This window comes from Stegostoma tigrinum, chromosome 1, assembly GCF_030684315.1.
Source record: "Stegostoma tigrinum isolate sSteTig4 chromosome 1, sSteTig4.hap1, whole genome shotgun sequence".
Classification (NCBI taxonomy): domain Eukaryota; kingdom Metazoa; phylum Chordata; class Chondrichthyes; order Orectolobiformes; family Stegostomatidae; genus Stegostoma; species Stegostoma tigrinum.
This window is the reverse complement of record NC_081354.1, coordinates 68,124,751-68,147,781: the sequence shown is the minus strand read 5'-3', so window position 1 is coordinate 68,147,781 and position 23,031 is coordinate 68,124,751. Positions and strand designations below refer to the sequence as shown.

General features: G+C 44.6%; 2 protein-coding genes across 2 annotated transcripts in view; one reads left to right on the top strand and one right to left on the bottom strand.

Moving 5' to 3' along the window:
- The window catches only part of LOC125463259 (inactive ubiquitin carboxyl-terminal hydrolase 53-like), an 89,060-nt gene extending 79,937 nt beyond the window's left edge, over nt 1–9,123 (bottom strand). Inside the window, exon 1 of the mRNA XM_048554343.2 lies at nt 8,556–9,123. Within this exon, the coding sequence (XP_048410300.1) occupies nt 8,556–8,699 (144 nt within the window). The 5' untranslated portion in view covers nt 8,700–9,123. The remainder of the gene's footprint in view (nt 1–8,555) is intronic.
- The window catches only part of LOC125463357 (uncharacterized), a 76,062-nt gene continuing 61,867 nt past the window's right edge, over nt 8,837–23,031 (top strand). Inside the window, exons 1-2 of the mRNA XM_048554607.1 lie at nt 8,837–9,032; nt 13,206–13,286. Coding sequence (XP_048410564.1) covers nt 8,946–9,032; nt 13,206–13,286 — 168 coding nt within the window. The 5' untranslated portion in view covers nt 8,837–8,945. The remainder of the gene's footprint in view (nt 9,033–13,205; nt 13,287–23,031) is intronic.

Here is a 23,031-nt window from a genome sequence, read left to right as displayed (position 1 = left end):
ACAAACAGTCTGCAACAGTTCAGGAAACCTGCCTTCAAGGGTAATGAGGGATGGGTAATAAATGCTGCCCCAGCCACTGACAAACAAACCGTGAATAAATAAAAGTCTTGGGCTTCTAGGCATTAGTCATTGCACGAGAGAACTTTTGCCGGGGTGGTGGTGGTGGCGAGTTAGTGCAATAAATAATTCAGATTTAAATTACATACAGTGCACTTTGTGCGATAGAATGCAAATGTATCACTCCAGACAATTATGCAGACAAAATATGGTCATCAGGATTCACATCATAGTTGACATATACTACGAAAACTAAAATATATTGCATGGAAATTTATTTAAAGCTTAGTCAATTTATAAAACGCACACCTTTTAGTGTGCGAACTAGCTTCAGTTAAGGTGCAGTTGCACTCAACAGAATATCATCATTTTAATGATGCATATTGGAAGCAAAGAATCATCCCTGTGTGAGAAGTGAAGGTACTTACAACAAAGCTACTTTCGCTATATGTCTGTTTGTCAGGTCGATATGCATACTCCCTCTATAATGACTTTCACAACATTGGAACATCCTAAAGTGCTTTACAGTCAATTAAGTAATTGTGAAATGTGTAGCAAGATCCCACAAATAGCAATGTTGTAATGCTATCATTACTGAAGATTACATATTGGCCATGACACCACATATAGCTAATCTCCTCTTCTTTAAATGAGCGTCATTCAATTTACTTACAAACGAGACAGTAGACAGGGCCCCTGATTAATGTTTCATCCAAAAACAGTACATCCAATGACGCAATCTACTCCCTCAGTAGAGTGAAAGTCTAAACGTTTCTGTTCAAGTTTCTGCACTGACACTTAAATGACATCCCTCAGATTCAAAAGAAAGAGTGTACAAATCAAGCAACGGCTGATGTTCAAGAGATAGGATATACATTAGTCCAACATTTTTTTCTCAGCCATATCAATCCCGCACAACCACATTTTTGGTCAAATCAGTGAAGACATTTGTGTTCTCAATTAATAGAGGATTAAAGGTTAGGTAGAAGAGTTCCAGAAACTAGAGACTTGACTTGCTGAGCTGGTTTGTTGTTCCACAGACGTTTCGTTACCGTGCTTGGCAACATCCTCAGTGCAGCCTCTGAAGTGTCGGTGTGTTTTCCCACCTGATTTCTAAACCCTGGGGTCCGTTGAAATGGATTGCCTCACTTCCAGGTTTCCTCCATAGGGAATCTATATGGGGTCGAGTTCAATGTGTTTATTAATAGCCTGTTTCACGGTGTGCTATGTTTCCAGGAATTCTCGTGCTTGTCTCTGCCTAGCCTGTCCCACGATCTTGGTGTTGTCCCAGTCAAAGTCGTGGTTCTCCTTGTCCATGTGGTTTGAGATGACTGAGTATTTGCAGCCAGTTAATGTTCATGTACTGTTGTTGTTAGTTTCCTTCCTGTTTGTCCAATGTAGCGTTTCTCACAGTCTCTACAGGGGATCTTGTAGATAGCATTGGTCCTGTCCATGGCAGGGAGTGGGTCTTTAGTTGGGGTGAGCACCTGTCATTGGCTTGACATGGGTTTGTATGCCACTCTGGTGCCCTGCGGTCGTAGAAGTTTTGTGGTGAGTTCTGACGTGTTCCTGATGTAGGATAGTGTGATGAATGTGTCGGGGCATGTAGAATCTTTCTGATGCTGTTTGTGTAGGCATCTCCTGACCCAGTTCTTTGGATATCCATTATCCTTGAACATTTGGAAGAGGTATTCCTCCTCCTCTTGGTGTAGTTCCATGTTGCTGCAGTGTGTTGTTGCCCTTTTTGAATAGTGTTAGCACGCAGCTTGTGTGTGTGTGTGCTGGGATGGTTATTATTGAAGTTCAATACCTGTTCAAACCACATGGACAAGGAGAACCATGATTTCAACTGGGACAACACCAAGATCCTGGGACAGGTTAGGCAGAGACAAGCATGAGAATTCCTGGAAGCATGGCACTCCATGAAGCAGGCTATTAATAAACACATTGAACTCGACCCCATATATATCCCACTATGGAGGAAACCCAGAAGTGAGGCAATCCATTGCAATGGACCCCAGAGTTTAGAAGTCAGGTGGGAAAACACAACAACGCTTCATCAGAGGCTGCACTGAGGATGTTGCCAAGCACGGTAACGAAACATCTGTGGAACAACAAACCAACTCAGTGAGCCAACCAACCTCAAGATGCACAACCCGAGCTACAGATCTACTCCAAAACCTTAGATATTCTCATATTAATTCAACAATCTGAAGCTACAGAGGTAACTAAAGCATGAAGAAATTCAAAGTATAATGGAACTAAAGAAAACAGAATTTAATCTTGAAAAGTGACAAATGATGCATCTGGGAGGCAAGGGAGTGTATGTTAAGTGGTAGGATTCTAGACAATACAAAAAAAAAGGGACCTTGGCCTGCGTGCCCATGTTTTCTTGAAGGCAGTAGAACAAATAGATAAGGTGGTTAAGAAGGAAGGGTTATGACATACTTACCTTTAGTCAAGGCATTGAACACAAGAACCAGGAGACTATCATAGAGGGAGATAGTAGGAACTGCAAATGCTGGAGAATCTGAGATAACAAGGTGTAGACCTGGATGATAACAGCAGGCCAAGCAGCATCAGAGATGCAGGAAAGCTGACGTTTCGGGCCTAGGCCCTTCTTCAGTTTTTATAGTAAGAAGCAAAAGATTTAGAGGGGAATTTCGGAATGTTTTCCAGCTGGAGAGTGCATTTGAAACAAACTGCCTGAAAAAAAGGGTAGCAAAAACTCTCAAGACATTTGAGAAGTATTTAGATGGGTACCTGAAATGCAATACTAGGTTGCTGTGTAAGTTCAGGAACATGGGATTGGAATAGACAGATATTTGGTGACTAGCATGGACACAATGGGCTGAAAGGCCTTTCTCTACACCATTAAAATGAATGTCAATGAATAAAATACCCACAAATCACTTGTAGGATATACCTGAGAACCCTAAAACTATTGTTGATTTTGTTCATAAGTATGATGGTTTTATAAGGGCAGGTATGCCCAGTAAGAATTGGAGGAAACTATCCCAATGCTCAAAGAAGCAAGACACAGAACACAAAAACAAACTTTAGTCCAATTCTGGTTCTGAATGAAATGCCCTAGCCTATCCATACCCAAGTGTATTGGACAAACAGCAACTATCAGTGGCAAACACAGCTTTGAGTGATGAACACAGGAGCCACCAAGGACTAGTGGGGGAATATTACTATTTATAAATCCATTTTATATTAAATGTTCCAATACGTACTAGTCAATGCCATGAGGTTTTTGAATATCAGTGCTACTCAGTTAACCTTTGCAATATAAATCATCTGTTGTGTGTGTTGCAAAGTTGCAAAATCTACTGCAGATCCATGTACAGCACAAAATAGTCTGAGTGGGGCATTTCTCTCAAATCTCGCAGGTCCTAGTACACATGGGAAGAGGTATTCTGTAGTAGGGGTCTCAGGAATGGCAGTAAAATCCATATTTGGAACTAAAAGGAACATTTCATAATATTCTATGTTAAATGTGGTATAAATGATAACTCAATTTAGTAATGTCTTGAGGATTGTTATGATGTTTTGCTCTTACTGCTCAGTTCTAGATTGTTACTAAACTGCTTGGTCTGCCTCATCATGGAATAAGCTGGATGGCCAAATTTAATAATTCTCAATGAGAAATTTGTACAGCTTCAAAACGCTTTGGACCGAAGGGAATGATTGTTTCCATATAACGATCGCCATCAGCCAAAACAAAAGCAAAAGCAAAAAAAAGTTAAGAAAATCCAGTAGATCAGGTAGCATTTGTGGACAGAGATATAGATTTAGTGTTTCAGACAGATGGCCTTTTAGTTTGAAACTGTAAACATTAATTGTTATTCCACAGATGCTACCTGACCTTCTGAGCATGTCCAGCACTTTTTGTTTTTAGTTCAGATTTTCAAGATTTGCTTATTCTGTGTTTATATTTTTAAGTTTATTACAACTTATATTCCAGGAATGGCTATTTTGAAGTCCTACTTTTCTCTCTGACAAGATTTCTGTTTATCTTTTCTACCTTGTTCATCATCTTTGCTTAATATTTCCCTCATGTTTGATCAGCTAAAAACAAGCCTGTTTCCTAAGAAACACAGTCTATACCTTCAATTTATTCCACATAAATGCCAACTTAAATTCCACCCTTCGTGTGAGGAATCCGATTCCTCAAATACATCCAAAGCTCCTTGAAACACTGTTCATACCAGCACTAAAGAACCACTCGCAATGTCATTTGCACGTTACATAAAGTCTTGACCACAATGCGGCAATACTGACCATTCTGATGGAATGTGATCTTGACCTGAAATGTTAACACTGTTTCTCTCCACAGATGTTGCCTGATGAATCAGGAATTTTATATTGTTTGTTTCTATTTCAGTTTTCCAGCATTCACATTACTCTGCTTTTGCAAAACGTCACTTTGTGTACAAACCACAGTTCTTCAGAGCATCATGCAAAACAATCTCTGCTGCCCGTTAGCCTTGATGCAATTTAAGTGTTAGATCGGGTCTTTTGTTCTTTGGAGGATGCCTCATTTAGCTTCTGCAGAGTTTGGCCTATTTCTCATTCATAACTCTGAAATTTTGAAGTCTTTTTGATGATATGTTAGAACTCCAAGGAGATTACTTACATGATGTTAAAGTGAAATTGCACGCAAGTCAATCTCAGAATACCAAGTGTCATCAACATTATTGAGAACAGTGCTAGGCTCATATTCTAACACTGGGAAATTCTGAATTCTTGCTTTTAGGATAAGCAGAACTGTTATATTCATTTGGATGGCTTCTATTTACTCTGCCAGGGAATTCAATTTGACTGAACCTGCTCACAGCAGCAGCCACTGTGCCAAACATTTTGCATGTTAAGGAATACTATCAATGGGCGCTCTTTCTTACTAAAGACTCACTATGGATGTCACAGTTAGTTACAGGTAGACATTTCCTCCTCTTCAACCCTACTTAACTTTAAAAATTCATCAGGCTTCAGTTTTAATTTGATCTTCCCACAACTGCCACATCATCTCCTGATCTCTAGCCTTGGAGATAATGCAAGTCAAAAATACTATTAGCCTCATTCGAAACCACTAAACAGTAATTAAGAGTTACCAAGTTAACTTTTAGTATTAAAAATGCCAGAATTGTTAAAAAAAAATATCTTTTACTGACATGAGGTGTCTTCTCTTGGAAGCATCCTGCTGAATGGTACTCCACAAAAAAGCTGACAGCAGTTTAATGAGAAGGTCCACCACAAAGCCAAAGTAATCACACATCTCAAAAACTCCAGGATTTTGGCTTTGAAGGAGGCAGTTTGCCACATCAGGATAAATATTGACTTTGAGAGAAAGTGCATTACGAGTTGGGTCAGTGATGCTCTCATGATCTTATAATTTTATCCATGGTGGTGAAGATTATGCACTAGGAGATGGTAAATTTGAAGAGTTACTGCAATGTATCCCGTGGGTGATATCCACTGTAACTACAGTAAGAAGAAGAAATGGGCCCTTAAGTTTGTTAAAAGGTGATTAAAGTTCTGTCCCGAATAGCACTTTGTTTCTTGTGTTTTGTTCACATCATCCTCTCTCATGTTCACGTCATGCTTACTTCCGAGGGATCAGGAGTAAAGTGATTCCAGCAGAACCAGAACACAATACCAGTCTGCAGGGATCATTTCATGCAAAAAAACACTAATTAATTCTCGCTCTTCACTGATGATTGGAAGCATGAGTTGACTGAGTTACATTTGTCCAGCTCACAGGTGGTCTTTGGGCTGACCAATATCCCTAATATCTGGACCAGAAAGTCCAGGTTCAAAGCCCTAATGCCCTGAATCTGTGTCATAAAGTCTGAAGAGACTGACTAAAAATAATTCTATCGTCCTGCTTAGAATTCCCTTTTCATTTTAAGCCCATTGAAAGGTTATTACGTCAGAACTTTTATGAAATATGCAGTTGAAAAACAATTGCTGGGCACATTTTGAGCACAATTGCAGAAACTATGAGCAAAAACTGATTTTCGAGCATAGTCAAGCGGAGCCATATGGTCTTGAAAATCTATACTATCCTACAGCAAAATAAAGAGTTTAAATTTCTATGGGAAATATAGGCTAGAAAAATACACATGAACAAAAATAATGAACAGTTCATAAGGATTTGTTCCATCAAAGCGCAGTCTTCCAGGGCACAATTCATCTAAAGCTCTCATCTGATGTAAAGTATTTTTGATATTAGAACAGCCACAAGTTTGTTTATTGCTTTGCTCAGTAGGCAAAAATCACTGAAAAAAACTCAGCCCATAAGTTGTGCCAAGTACAACACTATCTGTAAAGCACAAATCTTTTTTTGTAAGAACATTTCTAACTCCACAGTAAGTTAACAATTATTGCAGAAAATCTACCATTCTCCATGAGCGTGAATTGAATAGCATTCTCCCACAGACTGGGTGTTTTGTGCACATGCTTTGCCATACAAAGAAACTGAAGTGTTACAAAACTAAATAAAAACTGAAAGAACTGCAGATGCTGTAAATCAGAACCAAAACAGGAGTTGCTGATAAAGCTCGGCAGGTCTGGCAGCATCTGTGAAGAAAAATCAGAATTAACATTTTGGGTCCAGCAACCCTTCCTGAGTTCTGAGGAAGGGACACCAGACCAGAAATGTTAATTCTGATTTTTCTTCACAGATCTGCCAAACCTGCTAAGATTTTCCAGCAATTTGTTTTTGTTACAAAACTACTGTGACTTCATCACCAATCATACCTGAAACTTTTCCCCCCATACATGTTACCTGCAGTTTCATTCAAACCGAAGTCATCTGAAGTATAACTAAACAAGGACAACAATAGCCACAGTTTTGCAAAAGTTTAAAGGACCACATTATTTTAAGCATACCTAAACTGACAAATATTTCTGAAGTGAAACAAATTACAAATGTTTGTTTACGTCATACTGTTTTCTACATTACTTTAAGTTTTCAGTATACTAAACTGCCTACCTGTTCCTTGCTTGGGCAACTTTAAAAATACAAACTGGGGTTCATTTTGATAAAAGAACTGAGAAGACATAGCAACTTATCAACCTGGTTAACCACAGTACTGTGCACAATATTTCCTTATGTTGTAGGAAGGATGTGGAGGAACTTGTGAAGAAACAAACGAAAAAGCTGATGATCAGGAAAGAATGGATAGGTTTAGTTTGCTTCTCAAGAAAGGAAAAGGCTCAGAGCTGTGTTGTTACAAGTCTTTGAAATATAGCTTGCGCAAGCAGATCTTAAATAATAAAACCATTTTTCAACTTCTAAAAGTAGTCTGAAGAGAGATATAATCTGTACGTTTGCACTACACAATTCAGGCAAAAATGTGAAGAATGTGTTTGATCCACAATTTATAACAGAAAAACTCTTCAGTTAACTACAACAATACACCATTCAAATCACTTTTCAACCAGCTGAAACTCAACTAAAAACAGTATTTAAAAAATACGTCAGTTACTCAAACTGAGTAATTCTTCTGATGACTCCAAAGAAGTTAGTAGAATCACCTTCCAAATATGTACAATAGTTCTTTCCTATTTTGAAGTATAACTTAGCTTGTATCTCTTTTTGTATACACGCCCAGTTCAAACCTTGCAGGTCTGGAAGTTTGTAATAAATCATTAAATAAAAAACAAATCAGAATATTCAGTTATTGATAGCTTTAGATACATGAAAACTGGTGGCTACATTGGTCAAACTCTTAAGACATAAAACACTTAAGGGGTCCACAAAATCAAAATGCTAGTCACTCCTCAAATGTGTCAGTAGACAAATAGCCCCAGGGAAAAAAATTGAGACCGAGGGATAAAATAGAAGCCTATAACAAAATCTACAAACATCTAAAAACAGTACTTTCCCTGCAGTATCATCACGTTTAAAAAAAATAAAGTCCACCTGCAGCATAACATCTGTGTCCTATGAAATTAAGAGTTAAATGTTCCATTTCAAAATCAGATTGCAAATTTTATCTGCATCAGACTTGTTAAAATTTCACCTCCTCCCGTCTTCCTCTTAGGATCTGGTGACGCTCTCTGCGATTTCGCCTTGATAACAATAGAGTTTGGTTTACAAGGTATTGCAAAGTACAGCGACAGCTGAACTATCAACGTGCAACAATTAAAAGCTAATACCCAACAAAATAATTTAAAAGAAGACGAATCGTTGCAGTCAGCTTGTACGATGGATGAGGGTTTTTTAAAATTATTTCCCCTACAGCGATCCGAAATGATAAACTGCGCCAGATACGGTGCAATCAGGGTGTCACTGCATTCCTTCCATCGGGAAGCAGTCGGGTGGAGTTAAAAGTTTCCAGACACAATTCCACAAAAAAAGGGAAGATTGCCTCCGACTTTTAAACATGGGTTCTCAAGGTGTGTCGAACGAGCAGTCGTTGTTATGGCTGTCGGCGCACCGCTGAACGCAGCCCGAGCCCAGTGCGGATCAGGTGCCGTTCCCTTACCTGCACCGCGCTGTTGAGGAAGCAGCTGTTCTCTCCGGGTCCGTTCAGAAGCCCTTTGGGGGGGGCGATGGACAACATGCTCCCGGGCTGGTAGCCGCTCCGCAGGTTACCTCCAGGCTTCAGCAAGTTCTTCATCCAGGCCATTGTCCCGGGAATGGCGCGAGCCACAACAATCGGACTGACAGAGGGAGGGGGCGGGGCGGTTCGGGCCGCGAACTGGCTGCCAGGTGCCTCGCGAACACCCCCACACCCTCGCTCCCCGCCGCCCTCCCCTCCTCAGGTGAAGCGACTGCTGTCCATGGGGTATCTCCCCTTCGAAAATCTCAACACTTTTCACCCTCCACAGTCCTTCATCGCCGTCCTCGGACACACACACTCCCCAGAGTGGCGATGGTGATGGCCGCGAACTGGACGAAGGACGGCGGGCCTACAGAACGGAGAATGAGAAGAAGGAGCAGGAAGACGCTGCCCTGGCAGGTAAGTCGAGCGGCGCGCGAAAGGAGACTACTCCGGTCCAACCGTCCGCCTTCGACACCAGGTCCGTGCGCCGTTGCGTCACCACCAGCTGATTCCAGCTGCCTGCGTCCGGTCACGTGCGACTCCAGCCGCGGCTCAGGGAAGCGGGGAGGGATGGCAGAACGGCGAGTACCCCCACGCTAGGTGTAGGTCGGTGTTGTCTTTCTGTCTGTAGTTCTCCTTCCTTGCCTGTCATTTGAGAGCAGGAGGAAAAACGATTGATCGGGCAAAGTAGCTCTGTGTACAATTCAAAGGAGAGTACGTATGAACGAGTGGTGCCAAGAGATGGGGGTATTCGGGGAGGAGATTCTTCCTCACTGACCTCCTTTCGTGATGAAGTAAAGAGGCGTTAGGTTGGGCAGTGGTAATAACACTAACCGAGTTAGTGAGCCTCCAGTGATTGCAATAATCAAGGCGAACGGCGAAAGAATGGAGTTTGGAAATCTCTGCGATCTGTCCGGCCGCTGCTCCTCCCTGTTAGATAATTTGTTTGGATTATTATCTCTAGATAATTTAGTTTTGCTTTTAAGTTGAAAGATGTTTGTATGGGTCAGGAATTTTCATGATATAAACAAGTTTTTACCAGTATTTTATTGAGTGCAATTATGGTATAATGTAGTTTCTCATTTGAATTTGAATGTAAACTCACGAGCACAGTGAAAAGTTTACAAGTCGCCACTTAGAGCGCCATCTTAGGAACAAAGATACCTTGGTACAGAATCTAGGTACAAAGGGGTAAAATAATGAAACCAACATTTAAAAAAAGTTAAACATTACAGTCCTCCTTACTAAAAGGTAGAAAAACAAAACATTGTTAATAGTTCAACACCACAGTCCACAAGCACCTAGCCATGCTAAGCTCGCACTCATCAAAAGGGCTTCGACTCACAGCTGCAACCACCCTGGGCTGCCTGCTACTGCTCTTGCTGGTAGTGATGCCACCTTCTTTCGCGGTCACTATCAAAAAGAGGAGAAAGATAAAAATGAAAAAGAGATGTGGCCAACCTGGTGTTGGGGAAGCGGAGAGGTTCAGGATCCCGAACGCTGCGTACTTTTGAAAGCTGTTTTCCAACTTCAGTTTCACTGTTCATGTTTTATTACTCAATTATCAATCGTAGAGTGTGTAGGGGGGGGGGGAACGGGAAGAGTTAGGGTGAGTGATTGTCCAAATAACTTTTTCCTTAGCTTGAAATTCTATGATCAAAGAATCCCTGCAGTATGGACACAGGCCTATCGGCTCAACAAGCCCTCACCAAACCTCGGAACATCCCGTCCAGACCCACCTAATCTACACATCCCTGAACACTATGGGTAAGTTAGCATAGCCAATCGACATAACTGTGGGAGGAAACCCAAGCAGAAACACGGGGAGAATGCGCAAAATCCGCACAGACAGTCGCCCGAGACTGGAATCGAACCCGGGTCCCTGGCGCTGAGGTAGCAGTGCTAACTGCTATGCCACCCCACGGGTGATATTGGAAAAGTTGAAAGGATATTTAATATTGAAAACAGTCGTTTGAACAGAGTAAGTAAGCAAATAAAACTGTTCCACTGGTGAGAGGCTGAGAGGACACATTTAAAGTAATTGGCAAAAAAAATAGAAACATGAAAAAAATTCTTGTGCAGCAAGTGTTTAAACTCTGGTATGCACCATCTGATAGTGTGATCAAGGCAAGTTGGCTTGAGGCATTCACGAGGGAACTGGATTATTATCTAAAAATGAAGACCGTTTAGAGTTACTGGGAGAAGGCAAGAGAATGGCATGAGATGAATTGTTTATTCAGGAGAGCCACCAATGACGTGGCAGGCCAAACCACTTGCCTGAGAATCTGTAGGATCAAGAGGGTTTTGTATCTGGGCAACGATTTAATAATTCCTGAACCTACAAACAGGAATTTGTGATTTACATCTCTGATAATGGTGAAGTATTTTCCAGCCCTTTAGGTCCATAAAAATTATGAATAACTTGTAGCCACCTTCAAAGTCAATAGACCACAGTTCCAATTAGATGGTACTGGCGTATGGAAGTATAAGAACTTGCCTCTTAGCTTAATAATCTTAGTCGTGGTGAAAAAGTTATAAGAATTTTCACTTTGAAACAAATGCTTGTGACACAGTCGCTAAATCAATGAAGGCAACCTCCTTGAGCCTCTGTAATATCACATGCTCCCTCTCAATCTGTCTACCTCTGAAACCATCCCAACAGTTTTCCGTCACCTGGCTGGTGGTTTCAAGTTTAGCCTGTCATCTTTAACTCTTTGCAAACATCAGCTGATTTAAAATTGTACTGTGGATTGCTCCAGTAATTTTCCCATCATTGCCATGGTGCTGAAATGGCTCTTATCAAAGTCAGAGTGACTTTCTATGTGGTTTTGACAAAGGAAAACTATTCCTTCTCCTTCTGAATGCAGTCTTTTGACATTGTTAACAACAACATCTTCAATGCCTTTCCACTATCATCCAACAGGTAGGACAACGCTCCATGGATTTATTCTTATCTAACAAAATACACCTAAAGAAGTATGTGGAATGGCTTCTATTCCTGTTAGGGCATAATAACTTCTGCTGCACCACCCATGCCACTCCCAGGATCTATCCTTCCTCCTTCCCCATCCCATTTCTTCTTTATAAGCCATCCTTTGAAACCACAGGGTAAGTTCTAACAAATTTGCTGATGATTCTCAGCAGTTATCTTTCTTAGTGCTCCATTGTGATTAAGTTATTGAACTCTTTGTGTGACTGAATGGACAGAACTTCCCTCTGGTTAAATATTGGAAATCCATTATCTTTGGTTGTTGCTACAAATTCTATTCCCTTGCTAACAACTTATATTCTGCTGTCTTGCAACTGTCGAGCTGGATAACTGTTCATTAGCTTGGCATCATATCTGAGGTAGCTTCTGATCACATTTCTGTGCCACAGCTAGGACAGCCCATTATCACCTCTATATTTCTCTACTCTGCAACTGCTGAAACCCTCATCCATGCCTCTCTTACCTATAAACCTGCGTATTCTAATAGACTGTCAGCTGTTTTCTCATAATTGACTAAGTGAGGTGTCAAGGAACCTAGCAAAACCTAGAATCAATGGGAATCAGGAAACTTTCGTATTTATAGAAAGGAAAATGGTTGTGATTGTAGGAAGTCAGTCATTTCAGCTCCAAGAGGTTAATGTACGGGTTGCTGAGGGTAATGTCCTAGGCCTAACCATGTTAGGCAGCTTCATCAATAACCTTTTATAAGGTTAAAAGTGGGTATTTTCTTAATGACATTGCTGAGAATTGCACAATTTGAGAATCCTCGGATACTGGAAAGTATGAATAGTTTCATCTCCAACAAGAAAGAATCTAACTGTTGCCCTGTGGCATCAATATTACTGAATCCCTAAGTGTCAACATCCTGGAGTGGTTACCATTGATTGGAAACTGAATAGAGCTAGCTATAAAAATACTACAGCTATAGAATAGGTCAGAGAGTAGGAATCTTTCAATGAGTAACCTACCTCCTTTCTCCCCAAAGTCAGTCTACCATTGTAAAGGTCCAAGTCTGGAATAGAATGGAATGCTCTGAGTTTCCTGGATGATTGCAGCTCCAAAGACACTACAACCTTAACATCATCCAGGATAAAACAGCTCCTTGATTAGCACCACGTCCACAAACCTTCACTCCTTCGACAGCTGACATATACTAGTCCCAGTGTGTACTTTCTCTTAAATGTACTGCAGAAGACTCTTTAAGCAGCAGCTACCAAATCCAAGATTGCTACCATCCAGGAGCACAAGGGCGGCAAGTACAAGGGGAAACCAACATTGACCAGATCCCCTCTAAGCCATCGCCTTCACCATCCTGTATAGCAACAATATCGCTGTTCCCTAATGTCAGTGGGTCAAAACCCTGAAACACCTTTCCAAATGTTGATAAAGGGGGATTCGGGGATGGTAATGCCATTGAATATCTATGAGGGGTTAAATTCTCTCATTGCAGATGGTAATTGCCTAGCAGTGTGTGGTATCAGTGTCATTTGCTGCTTTTTGATCCAAACCTTGATATAGTCCAGGTCTTGCTGCAGTATCTGAAGAGTTGCAAATAGTATTGACTATAATGCAATTATCAGTGAATATTTCTCCACTTCCAGATTCAGGGAAGGTCATTGAAGCAGCTGAAGATATTTGGGCTGAGGACACTCCTGATTAACTCTTGCAGAGATACCCAAGAGGTGAGATAAGTGATCTCCTCCACCACAATCATCTCCCTTTGTGCCAGGTGTGACTACAACTGGTGGAGAGTTCTCTCTTTTATTCCCATTGTGTCCAGTTTTGTCAGGACTCCTTGAGGGCAGAGTCAACATGGTTTTTTGTAAGAGAAATTGTTTATCCAGTTTTTGCCTTTTTTTTTGTGAAGTAATATATGGATAAAGTTGAACCTGTTGTTACACTGTACTTACGTTTCCAGAAAGTATTTGATAAGGTGTCATGTTGAAGGATATTGTGGGAAATAAAAACGCACGGGAGTAGAAGATTGGCTAACTGAGAGGAGACAGAAGGAAGGCATGGAGATAATGGGAATTGCAGATGCTGGAGAATCCGAGATAACAAAGTGTGGAGCTGGATGAACACAGTAGGCCAAGCAGCAGCTTAGGAGTACAAAAGCTGACGTTTTGGGCCTAGACCCTTCATCAGAAAAGGGGGATGGTTCATCCAGCTCCACACTTTATTAAGAAGATAGGCATAGATGTCACATTTCCTGGTTTGCAAATTTGAATTAGTATGCTACAGGGATCAGTGTTGGGCCTCCACTTTATCTAATAAATGACTTGGATGAAAGGACTGAAAGTATGGTTGTTAACTTCTGCTGATCGATGACACGATGATTAGCAGGAAAGTAAGTTATGAAGACAAAAATAAGAGGTTGTAAGGGGATGTAAATTGGTTAACTGAGTGGTCAAAGATCTGGTAAATGGAGTGTAGGTGGGAAAATGTGAAATTGTCCATTTTGCAAGAAATATAACAAAAGTAGCCCATCATCTAAATGGTGAGAGATAAAGGTACTCTGAGATGTACATGTTATGATCTTGTTGTCTGAATGCATTAATTAAAAAGAGTTATTATTGTAAGTAAGAGCAACTAACTAGCAAGGCTAATTGAATTGTTAATTCAGTATTCCCCACAATGTAGTGTTATAAAGTGGAATTTGACTCCCCCCCCCCCCCCCCCCCGCCCCAGGACCCCATGAACTAAAAATGAAACACCCACAGAGGAGCACCTAGCCCTGTAGTCTGTAAAAGGAGTGGGAAAAGTAGTGAAACCTGCATTTCAGAACTTCTAGTGGTTAAATAAAATTAAAATTAATCCATGACACTCCATTTACAATCAACAAGTAACAATATATTTATCTAACTCCAACAGTAAACAAATTAATTAAACTATTAACTAACTTAATAAACCCCTTCTAACTACTGACTATTCCCAAATAAAACAAGATTCTAATGGTATGCTGTTCCAATAAATATAAGTCCCAATTATATATTATAAAAAATTTTAGTCTGTTGAAATTACAGCCAGGCTACGTCTTCCGGAACGTTCTGTGCCTTCTCTGTTGATTCTTCTGTCAGGGGTGACATGGTGGCTCAGTGGTTAGTACTGCTGCCTCATACCGCAAGCGACTCAGACTTGAATCCACCCTCGGGCAACTATCTGTGTGGACTTTGCACATTCTCCCCATGTCTGCGTGAGTTTCCTCTGGGTGCTCTGGTTCCCTTCCACAGTCTAAAGATGTGCAGGCTAGATGGATTGGCCTAACATGCCCGTAGTGTTCAGGGATGTGTCGATTAGGCGGGTTATAGGGAGATGGGCCTGGGTGGGATGTGCTGAGAGTCGGTGTGGACTTGTTGGGCTGTAGGGCCTGTTTCCACACTGTAGGGATTCTATGATGCTTCTATGAATGTTATCTCATTGTGCCATTTGTACTGTTGTTATTTTGTTAGTGCTTTCTCTCATACTTAATGGTGATTCTCTTTTGCGAGCTGAGGGTTGTTAACTCTGGTGGATGGCAGTTTGCTTTGCTGTCTTTGCCCAGCTGCCCCTTCTTTTATACCCTTGATGACATATCAGTTTTTTTAACAATATGATTGGCCTTATGTTGTCAAAACCAGCAGATTTAAATTTAATTAGTTTCTGGTGTCTAAGTACCTGGTTCAAATTGGCTAAATTCAGACCTTTGTTGTCATGATAACAAAACTGCTGCTTGTCCTGCTAATTGCATGGCCTTTTGATACAAATATTTCAATTTGGGTGCTGTCTGTGTACTTGCAGACTTTGAAGCTGCTGCTCACAAACATCCTTTTTAAATCCCTAAGCATAGAAAAAGCATATCAGCTTTTAAAGGGAACACACAATGCTTTCTCCTGGTAGCATTGTACAGCACCAAATTCTAACTTCCTGCCTCTTAAGCCACAAGTACTCTACCCAACTTTGCTACAGTAGAGAACCTATGCTTCAGTTATACAGGGCAAAGGCGATCCGACATCTAGAGTACTGTGTTCAAATTTGGTCGCATTTTATTCGAGGAAGGCAATAATACATTGGAAGCAGTTGGGAAAAGGTTTGCTAGAGTAATGACTGGAACATGTGCATTATCTTATGACGAAAGGTTGGACAGATTAAGTTTGCCTAGGCTGCAGTTTAGAATAGTAAGGGATGACTTGATCAAAACATGTCAAGGTCCTCTCAGGATCTTAGAGCATAGGTTTGGAAAGGGCGTTTTCTCTAGTGGAAAAAATCTAGAAAATGTGTTAAAGAAGTTAAGGGCCATCCATTTAAGATAGAAAAATGAGAATTATTTTTCTAGCAGAGTATTGAGAGTCTTTGGAACTCTCGTCTTCAAAAGTGATGGGAGCAGTTATTGAATTGTTTAAGATCGGGTTGGATAATTTATTGAGAAGCAGTGGAGTGAAAGATTATTTGAGTGGGAATATGGAGGAGGCAGAGCTCTTAGAAAACTTAAGGATTATTGTGAAGCATCAGCATTGCTTCATCAAAGAGAAATCATAGGTTAATGATTTATTGGAATTTTTTTGAGGGAGTAACAAGTACTGTGGTTAAAAGGGAATCTGTGGACACACTCTACTTAGATTTCCAGGAGCTATTTCGTAAGGTGTCACATCGAAAGTTATTGTGAAAAATAAAAGCCTATAGTATAGAAGGCAACTTGTCAACATGGATAGAAGATTAGCTGGCAGAAAACAGATACATAAATTAGCCACTGTGTGATAAGCAGGATGTGATGAATGGATTCCTACAGGTGGCTGTGCTGGGCCCTCATTTTTTTTTACAATTTATTACAATAACTTAGACATGTGGAATGAAGTTATAGTGCCTAGATTTGCAGATTACATCTTTCTATCTGTCTTGGTATGAAGAAGACATAAGGAAGTTATGATTAGCCATGGATACTTTGAATGGGTAGGCATAAACCTGGCAGATGAATTATAATGTGAAGAAATGTGTAACAGTTCACTTTTCTCAGGAAGAATAAAAAGGCAGAGTATTACTTAAGTGGAGAATGACCGCATAACTTTGAAGTTATGGGTAGCATGGTGGCTCAGTGGTTAGCACTGCTGCCCCACAGCACCAGGGACCCAGGTTCAATTCCAGCCTCGGGCGACTGTCTGTGTGGAGTTTGCACATTCCCCCCATGTCTGCGTGGGTTTCCTCTGGGTGCTCCCATTTCCTCCAAAGATGTGCAGGCTAGGTGGATCGGCCATGCTAAATTGCCTGTAATGTTCAGGGGTGTGTGGGTTCCAGTGGGATGGGTCTGGGTGGGATGCTCCAAGGGGCAGAGTGGACCTGTTGGGCTGAAGGGCCTGTTTTCACACTGTAGGGAATCTAATCTAATCTAAGTCAGAGGGATTTAATTGTTCTGGTGGGTGAATCAGTTAATGTGCACCAAGAATGTATAATTAAGAAGGATAAAAGGGATACTATCCTTTATTATCAGAGATAATGGGAACTGCAGATGCTGGAGAATTCCAAGATAATAAAATGTGAGGCTGGATGAACACAGCAGGCCAAGCAGCATCTCAGGAGCACAAAAGCTGACGTTTCGGGCCTAGACCCTTCATCAGAGAGGGGGATGGGGAGAGGGAACTGGAATAAATGGGGAGAGAGGGGGAGGCGGACCGAAGATGGAGAGTAAAGAAGATAGGTGGAGAGAGTGTAGGTGGGGAGGTACGGAGGGGATAGGTCGGTCCAGGGAAGATGGACAGGTCAAGGAGGTGGGATGAGGTTAGTAGGTAGCTGGGGGTGCGGCTTGGGGTGGGAGGAAGGGATGGGTGAGAGGAAGAACCGGTTAGGGAGGCAGAGACAGGTTGGACTGGTTTTGGGATGCAGTGGGTGGGGGGGAAGAGCTGGGCTGGTTGTGTGGTGCAGTGGGGGGAGGGGACGAACTGGGCTGGTTTAGGGATGTAGTAGGGGAAGGGGAGATTTTGAAACTGGTGAAGTCCACATTGATACCATATGGCTGCAGAGTTCCCAGGCGGAATATGAGTTGCTGTTCCTGCAACCTTCGGGTGGCATCATTGTGGCAGTGCAGGAGGCCCATGATGGACATGTCATCTAGAGAATGGGAGGGGGAGTGGAAATGGTTTGCGACTGGGAGGTGCAGTTGTTTGTTGCGAGCTGAGCGGAGGTGTTCTGCAAAGCGGTCCCCAAGCCTCCGCTTGGTTTCCCCAATGTAGAGGAAGCCGCACCGGGTACAGTGGATGCAGTATACCACATTGGCAGATGTGCAGGTGAACCTCTGCTTAATGTGGAATGTCATCTTGGGGCCTGGGATGGGGGTGAGGGAGGAGGTGTGGGGACAGGTGTAGCATTTCCTGCGGTTGCAGGGGAAGGTGCCGGGTATGGTGGGGTTGGAGGGCAGTGTGGAGCGAACAAGGGAGTCACGGAGAGAGTGGTCTGTCTGGAAAGCTGACAGGGGAGGGGATGGAAAAATGTCTTGGGTGGTGGGGTCGGATTGTAAATGGCGGAAGTGTCGGAGGATAATGCGTTGTATCCGGAGGTTGGTAGGGTGGTGTGTGAGAACGAGGGGGATCCTCTTGGCGCGGTTGTGGCGGGGGCGGGGTGTGAGGGATGTGTTGTGGGAAATACGGGAGACGCGGTCAAGGGCGTTCTCGATCACTGTGGGGGGAAAGTTGCGGTCCTTAAAGAACTTGGACATCTGGGATGTGCGGGAGTGGAATGTCTTATCGTGGGAGCAGATGCGGCGGAGGCGGAGGAATTGGGAATAGGGGATGGAATTTTTGCAGGAGGGTGGGTGGGAGGAGGTGTATTCTAGGTAGCTGTGGGAGTCGGTGGGCTTGAAATGGACATCAGTTACAAGCTGGTTGCCTGAGATGGAGACTGAGAGGTCCAGGAAGGTGAGGGATGTGCTGGAGATGGCCCAGGTGAACTGAAGGTTGGGGTGGAAGGTGTTGGTGAAGTGGATGAACTGTTCGAGCTCCTCTGGGGAGCAAGAGGCGGCGCCGATACAGTCATCAATGCACCGGAGGAAGAGGTGGGGTTTGGGGCCTGTGTAGGTGCGGAAGAGGGACTGTTCCACGTAACCTACAAAGAGGCAGGCATAGCTGGGGCCCATGGGGGTGCCCATGGCCACCCCCTTAGTCTGTAGGAAGTGGGAGGAGTCAAAAGAGAAGTTGTTGAGTGTGAGGACGAGTTCAGCTAGGCGGATGAGAGTGTCGGTGGAGGGGGACTGGTCGGGCCTGCGGGATAGGAAGAAGCGGAGGGCCTTGAGGCCATCTGCATGCGGAATGTAGGTGTACAGGGACTGGACGTCCACGGTGAATATGAGGTGTTGGGGGCCAGGGAATTGGAAGTTCTGGAGGAGGTGGAGGGCGTGGGTGGTGTCACGGACATAGGTGGGGAGTTCCTGGACCAAAGGGGAGAAAATGGAGTCCAGATAGGTGGAGATGAGTTCGGTGGGGCAGGAGCAGGCTGAGACGATGGGTCGACCAGGGCAGGCAGGTTTGTGGATTTTGGGAAGGAGATAGAAACGGGCCGTGCGGGGTTGGGGAACAATGAGGTTGGAGGCTGTGGGTGGGAGGTTCCCTGTGGCGATGAGGTCGTGAATGGTGTTGGAGATGATGGTTTGGTGCTCGGGTGTGGGGTCATGATCGAGGAGGCGGTAGGAGGTGGTGTCGGAGAGTTGGCGTCTGGCCTCGGCGATGTAGAGGTCAGTGCGCCATACTACCACTGCGCCACCCTTGTCTGCGGGTTTGATGGTGAGGTTGGGGTTGGAGCGGAGGGCTGCCCGTTCTGCGGGGGAGAGGTTGGAGTGGGTGAGAGGGGTGGAGAGGTTGAGGCGGTTAATGTCTCGACGGCAGTTGGAGATGAAGAGGTCGAGGGAGGGTAGGAGGCCTGGGGGTGGTGTCCAGGAGGAGGACTTGTGTTGGAAGCGGGTGAAGGGGTCAGTGGAAGGAGGGTTGGGTTCCCGGTTGAAGAAGTAGGCGTGGAGGCGAAGACGGCGGAAAAACTGCTCTATATCCAACCGTGACTGGTATTCGTTGATGTGTGGTTGTAGGGGGACAAAGGTGAGCCCCTTGCTAAGGACTGACCGTTCGTCCTCAGTCAGTGGGAAGTCTGGGGGATGGTGCAGCCCAGTTCGTCCCCTCCCCCCACTGCACCACACAACCAGCCCAGCTCTTCCCCCCCCCCCCACCCACTGCATCCCAAAACCAGTCCAACCTGTCTCTGCCTCCCTAACCGGTTCTTCCTCTCACCCATCGCTTCCTCCCACCCCAAGCCGCACCCCCAGCTACCTACTAACCTCATCCCACCTCCTTGACCTGTCCGTCTTCCCTGGACCGACCTATCCCCTCCCTACTTCCCCACCTACACTCTCTCCACCTATCTTCTTTACTCTCCATCTTCGGTCCGCCTCCCCCTCTCTCCCTATTTATTCCAGTTCCCTCTCCCCATCCCCCTCTCTGATGAAGGGTCTCGGCCCGAAACGTCAGCTTTTGTGCTCCTGAGATGCTCCTTGGCCTGCTGTGTTCATCCAGCCTCACATTTTACTATCCTTTATTATGACAGGACTTGAACATAAAGGTAATTGTTATAAATAATTATATAGGCATTGTGAGACCATTGTCTTAAACACTGAGCGCAGTTTTCCTCTCCAAATTTACGTAAGGATGTATTTATATTGAAAGTAGTGCAGAGGAAGTTTGAGAATAATGCTTGGAATGTTATCCAATGAGAGAGATAGGTTGGACCGGCAGGGCTTGTTTACTGGATCTGGAAGGTTTGTTTTCAGACATTTTGTCACCATTCTAGGATACACGAACATCAACTAGCCACAAAAAGACATGATCCACTATCACTAGTATCCTTACATACAGATGAGGAAGGACACCACATTGATTGGGACAACACATCCATTTCTGGATGTGAGTTTGCTCGCTGAGCTGGAAGGTTAGTTTTCAGACGTTTCGTCACTTTTTTTTATTTGAAAAAATATACTTTATTCATAAGATGTACAAAAAATAAAACATTTATACACCTACCCAGTCATGCAAGCCGCTCCGGGTTACCCAGTGGGTACGTACACCAACGAAAGGAAAAAAACAAACAAAGAAGAAGAAAAAACAAAGCAAAGAAAATACCCCGGCAGTCGTCACCCCGCACAGTCCCAGTTGGGCAAGGCGCCCGCTGGGCCCAGTTACCAGATAGGACCCTTTTTTCTATTCTGGACGAGGGGTTTCATACCGTGGTCTTTCCCCACCGCGCCTTGGCAGCGGCTGCCCCAAGCTTTAGCGCGTCCCTCAGCACGTAGTCCTGGACCTTGGAGTGTGCCAGTCTGCAACATTCGGTCGGGGTCAGTTCTTTCAGCTGGCAGACCAGCAAGTTGCGAGCAGACCAAAGAGTCTCTTTCACCGCATTGATGGTCCTCCAGGCGCAGTTGATGTTGGTCTCAGTGTGCGTCCCAGGAAACAGCCCGTAGAGCACGGAGTCCCGCGTCATGGAGCTGCACGGGACGAACCTCGACAAATACCACTGCATCCCCCTCCAGACCTCCTGCGCATAGGCACACTCCAGAAGGAGGTGATCGACAGTCTCGTCCCCCCTCCCGCAGCCACCTCGAGGGCAGCATGCAGTGGCGCAGAGATTCCGGGCATGCATAAAGGATCTGACTGGCAGAGCCCCTCTCACCGCTCGCCAAGCAATGTCCTTGTACTTGTTTGAAAGTTCTGGCGATGAGGCATTCTGCCAAACGACTTCGGCAGTCTGTGTGGGGAACCACACGACAGGATCCACCCTCTCCTTTTCCCGAAGGATCTCGAGGATACTACGTGCTGACCACTGCCTGACGGCCTTGTGGTCAAAGGTGTTTCCCTTCAAAAATTTCTCCACGAAGGACAGGTGGTACCGGACTGTCCAACTACTCTGAGCGTTCCGTGGCAACGAGGCCAGGCCCATCCTTTGCAACACCGGGGACAGGTAGAACCTCAGTTAGGAGTGACACTTGGTGTTTGTGTACTGAGGATCTACGCACAGCTTGATGCAGCCGCACACAAAGGTAGCCATCAGGGCGAGGGTGGCGTTCAGTACGCCCTTTCCCCCATTTTCCAGGTCTTTGTACATGGTGTCCCTGCGGACCCGGTCCATCCTCGACCCCCAAATGAAGTGGAAGTTGGTCTGGGTGACCGCAGCGGCGCAGGTCCAAGGAATAGGCCAGGCCTGCGCCACATACAACAATACAAAAAGCCCTCGCACCTGACAACCAGGCTCTTACCCGCGATGGAGAGGGACCGGAGCATCCACCTGCCCAGCTTCTGCTTCAATTTGGTGATATGCTCCTCCCAAGTCTTAGTGCACACCTCAGCTCCACCGAACCAAACACCCAGCACCTTCAGGTAGTCTGTCCTGAAGGTGAAGGGGATGAAGGAGCGGTCGTCCCAGTTCCCAAAGAACATGACCTCACTCTTACCCCTATTGACTTTGGCACCCAAGGCCAGTTCAAACTGGCCGCAGATGTCCAACAGCCTACTCACCGACTGACGATCGGCGCAGAAGACAGGGACGTCGTCCATGTACAGGGAGGTCTTGACCTGAAGGCCTCTGCTGCCTGGGATAGTCACGCCCTTCAGGCTCACGTCCTTCATGATGGATGCGACGAAGGGCTCCACACAGCACACGAATAAGGCCGGAGAGCGGGGGCAGCCCTGCCTGACTCCAGATCTGACGGGAAAATGGTCCGATTCCCACCCGTTGATCAAGACTGCGCTAACGATGTTGGCGTAGAGCGGCCGAATCCAATTGCGGATGCCCTCCCCGAACCCCAATTTGGAGAGGACATCCCTCATGTAAGCATGAGAGACCCTGTCGAAGGCCTCCTGGTCCAGGCTGACGAGGCAGGTGTCCACCCGCCTGTCCTGTACGTAGGCGATCGTATCTCTGATGAGCGCGAGGCTCTCAGCGATCTTCCTGCCTGGCACAGCACAGGTTTGGTCAGGGTGAATCACTGACTCCAGGACAGACCTGACCCGGTTGGCTATGACCTTGGCCAGGATTTTGTAGTCCACGTTCAATTGTGAAATGGGACGCCAATTCTTAATTTCTTCCCTCTCCCCCTTCCTCTTGTAAATGATGGTGATGATGCTCTTCCTCATGGACTTGCACATTTCCCCTGCCCGAAGCACACTATCGTACACCTCCAGCAAGTCCTGGCCAACCAGGTCCCACAGACCGGAATACAGTTCGACCGGTAAGCCATCGCTCCCGGGAGTCCTATTCCTCTCCAAGGACTTGAGGGCTCTGGTCAGGTCGTCCAGGGATATTGGCCGGTCCAGCCACTCCCTTGTGCCGTCGTCTAAGACCTCTGTGATAGACGACAGGAACAACTCAGAGGCCGTGCTGCCCATGGGCTTCGTGTCGTACAGTCCGGCATAGAAGGAACTGCTAATC